General features: G+C 32.5%; 2 protein-coding genes across 2 annotated transcripts in view; both read left to right on the top strand.

The window, feature by feature from the left end:
* Window positions 1-3089, top strand: part of LOAG_18065 (nucleolar MIF4G domain-containing protein 1) — a 5828-nt gene extending 2739 nt beyond the window's left edge. Inside the window, exons 8-14 of the mRNA XM_020450736.1 lie at window positions 193-286; window positions 544-646; window positions 833-960; window positions 1301-1545; window positions 1688-1852; window positions 2227-2358; window positions 2815-3089. Coding sequence (XP_020305547.1) covers window positions 193-286; window positions 544-646; window positions 833-960; window positions 1301-1545; window positions 1688-1852; window positions 2227-2358; window positions 2815-3078 — 1131 coding nt within the window. The 3' untranslated portion in view covers window positions 3079-3089. The remainder of the gene's footprint in view (window positions 1-192; window positions 287-543; window positions 647-832; window positions 961-1300; window positions 1546-1687; window positions 1853-2226; window positions 2359-2814) is intronic.
* A 243-nt stretch (window positions 3090-3332) lies between these two features.
* Window positions 3333-3860, top strand: LOAG_18064 (hypothetical protein; the record flags this gene model as incomplete). Its single annotated transcript, XM_020450735.1, has 2 exons — window positions 3333-3565; window positions 3659-3860. 2 exons carry the CDS (start codon window positions 3333-3335, stop codon window positions 3858-3860), a joined length of 435 nt encoding a protein of 144 aa, XP_020305546.1.
* Window positions 3861-5056: the final 1196 nt, after the last annotated feature.

Raw genomic sequence — 5056 nt, 5'->3', positions numbered from 1 at the left:
TATATATATATATATATATATATATATATATATATATATATATATATATATATATATATATAAGATTGCGTCGGTGAATTTATCATTAGTAATCATGAGCAAAGTGCTGGTGCTTGAAATAGATGTAAATTGTTGACATCATGATGATGTAAAAATCTCAAATGAAACATTGCTTTGATTTTACCTTTGCAGGTTATCAAAGTCATTGTGATTATAGAAATTATGCAGTGTTTGCGAGAACAGGTCAACGACAAATGTCTTACTTGTTTCAAAGCTCTTTTAAGTTGCAAGTTTTTTTTTTCAATTTCCAAAAAATCAAGATTTTTCATGTGAAGCCAAGTTTTCCCGTAGTTGCCGGTGTACTGTTGCATGCATTTGTTTAGAATTATATGAATAAATGGAAACTGTATATGTTACTTTAGCCCTCGCTTTATTCCTATGACGTTACATTTTTTAGCGTCTTCAAGGTAAAGAGTTAAATAAGTCTTGATCGGTAAAGAGTTAAATAATGTAGTCTTGATCGTTTACTTCCTTCAATTGTAGATTGTGGTAACACTATGAAGAGCAGAGATTCGGATGCTTTGCAGAAATGCATAGTAGAAACACAGTCATTCTTCGCACAAGTTCCAGAAACATCTTCCAAAGCGTAAGTATTTCTGTCAAATGTTATTTGGACCGTTTTATTAGAAGAAGCTTTATTTCTTTTTCATACAGTCCTAATACCAAGTAGACATTGAATCATGCGAAATCTAAGAATAACAGTCTTATAGAATACATAGTTTCCACTTTAATTAAAACTTGCATGATTAACGGAAGTCTTCATTTATTCAAGACACCAGTTGCGGTATATTGTGGACGAGATCAACGCAATAAAGAATATAAATATTCGCAAATTTACGGATATGATAGATTTTGAATTGTATTCTCATTACGTGGACATCTTCCGTGGATTAACGAAAAGTATGATTTATTATTTCCTTGTTTTTATCGTTAAATCTGTAACGTTCCATGTTGTTGAATTGAAAGGTTCTAGTCATCACTTCTTGGAAATTCTAATTACTATGATTTCACTTCATCATTATTGACTCCTGAGGTGTCGAAGAGTCAATTGTTATTAATAATTATTAGTTGTAATCAGCTTCGTCGCTATTGACAGTATTCGATTGCAACATTGAGATAAGCGCAATGTCAGATATGACCAGAATTTCGGGAGTGTAAAGCATTAGAAAAGATGCATTTGGAAAAGTGGGAAAAATAAACTCATTCGGCTAATTTAATCATTCGAATTGTTTCACTACAGAAATGGACAAAGAGAAGGAGCTGCCGATGAGTGTGGATGACATAATGCACATAGGCGAACGTGGACGTTGGTGGCTTGTTGGTTCAGCCTGGTTTCCCACTACTTCAATGTCGAAAAACAAAACTGATGACAAATTAGCTGGAGAACCCTCGAAATTCAGTGCATCCTTATTGCAACTTGCGAAAAAGGCCAAAATGAACACAGCGATTAGGCGTGACATTTTTTGCACTATTATGTCTTCGACGGTAAATCTTTAATTCTGACTACCAACTTTGATTTTACTGTTATTGAACTCTCACTACTTTCTGATCCACTGTAAATTTAATCTTTAACTAATCTTTACCATATTAAATTATCCCAGATTCATTATAAACCACCCAATTTCAGAACGAAATGGATGCATTCGAAAAATTGTTGAGACTTTCTTTCAAGGGACAACAGGAAAGAGAAATAGTGCACATTTGTGTTCATTGTGCGTTGCGAGAAGCCACTTATAATGCATTTTATGCTGCTGTCATCGATCGCCTGTGCTGTTATCACAAACGTTTTAAGGTATTTTTTTAAAACTTCAATTTTTTTTTTTTCATTCTATTGGACCAATAACAAATTGATGGTTAGAATCGAAAGATACCTTGTTTGTTTGCTTAATCTTTTTCTAAAAAAAATGCAGTTCGGAGAATTTTCTCTTCAGAATTGTATTTGGTCATATGATATTAGTTAATCGTTGCTTTAATAGCGGTTTTTGCACTGGACTTCTCTTTGTCCTGTTCGCATAAAAGGGAATTTTTTGTAGCAAAGTATACTTAATTTGAAATTTAAATTTAAGATAGCTACAGGTTCTTATATAGTTTCTTATGAGATTTTGAATTCCAAAAGTATTTTAATCAAAGATTTGCAGGTAGAAAGTTGAGAAAATTTTGTTTCAGCTTACGACACAGTACGCATTATGGGACCGAATCAAAGTTTTATCACAGTTAAATGAATTGCAGCGCGAAAATTTAACGTTGCTTATTGCCGATCTCATGATTAAACGATCAGTTGGAATTACTGTACTAAAGGTAGCTTGTTTTATGTCAACAGCTGGGTTGTTTTTTTTTTTTTTTCCGGACGATCTTCGTATAGCAGAGATAAATTAGTATATACACACGAACTTTTTTCTTTTTTTTTTGAGTTTTTTTAACAAACCAGGAAGTGGCGCAGTGTTGGAGACGAAGCAAAGAAAAATGGTGAAGTAAATGTTTGAAATGTCTGAGATCATAAAATAGATATGATGTTTCTTGAAAATATAATATCAGATATTTAACCATTACTTTTTAAATTACTCGGAAAGGAAAATGGAATTTATCTGGCCATGATTTTGGTGATGAAACCATTTAGATGATTGAAAAGTGCGGTCTGACTGTGAGCTTTCCAAAAGAAGCAACTTGCTGCGTTCTTTTGCCTAGTCAAATCTTTGAAGTAGTCAGTTACAGAAAATCGAAAAATAGAATTCAAATATTGAACGCTTATTTCAGGTAATTGAATTTGGTGCGATTGATAAAATAACAGCTCAGTTTGTGCGAAGTATTTTATCCGCAGTGTTGATTCGAAGTACGCAGCAGGGGCTGATGGATATGTTCCAAAATGTGGTCAATTCACCGCAACACAAGTTTTTTGTGGAGGGGCTCCAAGTTTTCATTCATGTAGCATTAAAAAAGCATCAGAAGAATGTTGACAACAAATTGCTTTTGTCAAGAATTGAGTTTATTGAGAGTATTTGGGGTAATATTCCTCTTTGATGCAATTTTCATCACTACATAAATTAGTTTTGTTATGTTGTTAAATTTTTTTCGTTGTATGAGAATTTGAAATGAAAATTCTGAATATAAATCAGCATGTCTGTTGCAGTGTTGTTCCCATTTATGAAGTTACAAACTCTATGCACAGTTAGAACAGTCAGTTGTGAAAGCGATTAACTACATTCGCAAGCGATTCCGGATATTCAAAAATTGAATTATTGATCTCTTGGCTCAAAGGAAATGCACTGCAAGCGATGAGAGGCTATGATATCGCTCCAGAAAATTACGATGTAATAATGGATGTATTACTGGAAAAATATGGGGATCCGTTTACCATAATCAAGTTGCTTTACAATGTGCTCCATTCTATCAAGAAAATTACTATAGAAAGAGTACTTCGGCAACTGGAGGCACTTAGGGTAAGTCTCGAATACTCCAGTGTAAAAATAGCACTTGGAAGTAGACTGCCGCGTTGGATATTAAAAAGGTCCATCAGTAACGCGAAGAAGACCCAAGTTTGTAGGTTATGAAATTAAGATGACTCCTTAGAAAATTGATCAATAGAAATGATCAAGTGCAGAAAAGTCAATTATCTAGGATTAACATTGAAAGCGGTCAAAATCAAAAGGAGTCTAACTCTAAACGAAAACAAATGGTTTCTCACTTTTGAGACATCAGTTTTACCGGTTATTAACCAGCCGGAACTAAATCGTACCGGACGAACTTCCAAATCATCTAAGAAGACCGAGAATAAGATTGAAAAAATCTTGCATTTTCTGTAATAATGATCATTGGCATAGTGAATGCTATTTCTATTCAACATTCAAAGGACGAGTGAAATGCTTAAAGGAAAAGAAAAACGAAATCACTGTTACCGTTGAATGAAAAAAGAGGTATAATATACTGGTTGAACTAAGTTACGATGCTTTTATTGTAAAAAAGTCACATAATATTGCTTTGTGTAAGGATATGAAGAGATTACATCAAGGAAGGCTGCTGATAGTAGGAAAATGCATAATGCTTCATAATTGGAAAATTACAAATGAAACAGGTGACAACGGTTTGTCAACAGCAATGACTCAAGCGGATAAAAAAGTTTTACTTTTGTACAAAATATACAAGGGTTTTTAGCTCAGAAATGCCTGTTTTGCAAAGAGAACCTCTAGCATTTTTTGACATTGGTTCATAATTATCATTCATGCTGGAAGAATTGACAAATAACTGAAGCTGAAGAACAGGAACTTAAAATAGCTTCATTTGGGAATAAAATGCCCATTCCACGTTTTTCAACTAAAACACAAATTTGAAAGGTTAAAATAATCGGAAACAATGTAATAGATCATCTTACAAGCAATCGGACTGCCAATTATGAATACAAATAATAGTTCCCATAATCTAAAGAGATATCGGAAATAATCTGATATACTTATTGGAGCTAATTACTTCATCTGAAAAAAAGATTTAAATAATTCGTTCCATTATGTGAGGAAATTACGAAATACTCAAGTTTATAGATATACGAAATACTAAAGCTAATACTAATATATATACGAAATACTAAAGCTAGTACTAATATATATACGAAATACTAAAGCTAGTACTAATATATATACGAAATACTAAAGCTAGTACTAATATATATACGAAATACTAAAGCTAGTACTAATATATATACGAAATACTAAAGCTGGTACTAAAGTTTGACTTTTAATCATAACCGAAATTACAAAAATTACTCCAGAAAAGGTTTATGCACCAAGGATTATATCCGTCACAAAAATTGTTCTAGAAAAGGTAATGCATCAAAGATTATATTTGTCACGAAAATTGTTTCAGAAAAGGTAATGCATCAAATGTCGGAAAAACCGAAATAATTGTATCATAAAATTATTCATTTAAATAGTTTGCATTTACATTTATTTTTCTCTCATGCTCAAAGGTATGAGTCAGCTATCAAATCTTTAAATCCTCTAAATGA

This window comes from Loa loa, assembly GCF_000183805.2.
Source record: "Loa loa unplaced genomic scaffold supercont3.186, whole genome shotgun sequence".
NCBI lineage: Eukaryota > Metazoa > Nematoda > Chromadorea > Rhabditida > Onchocercidae > Loa > Loa loa.
This window is presented reverse-complemented; position numbering and strand designations above follow the sequence as displayed.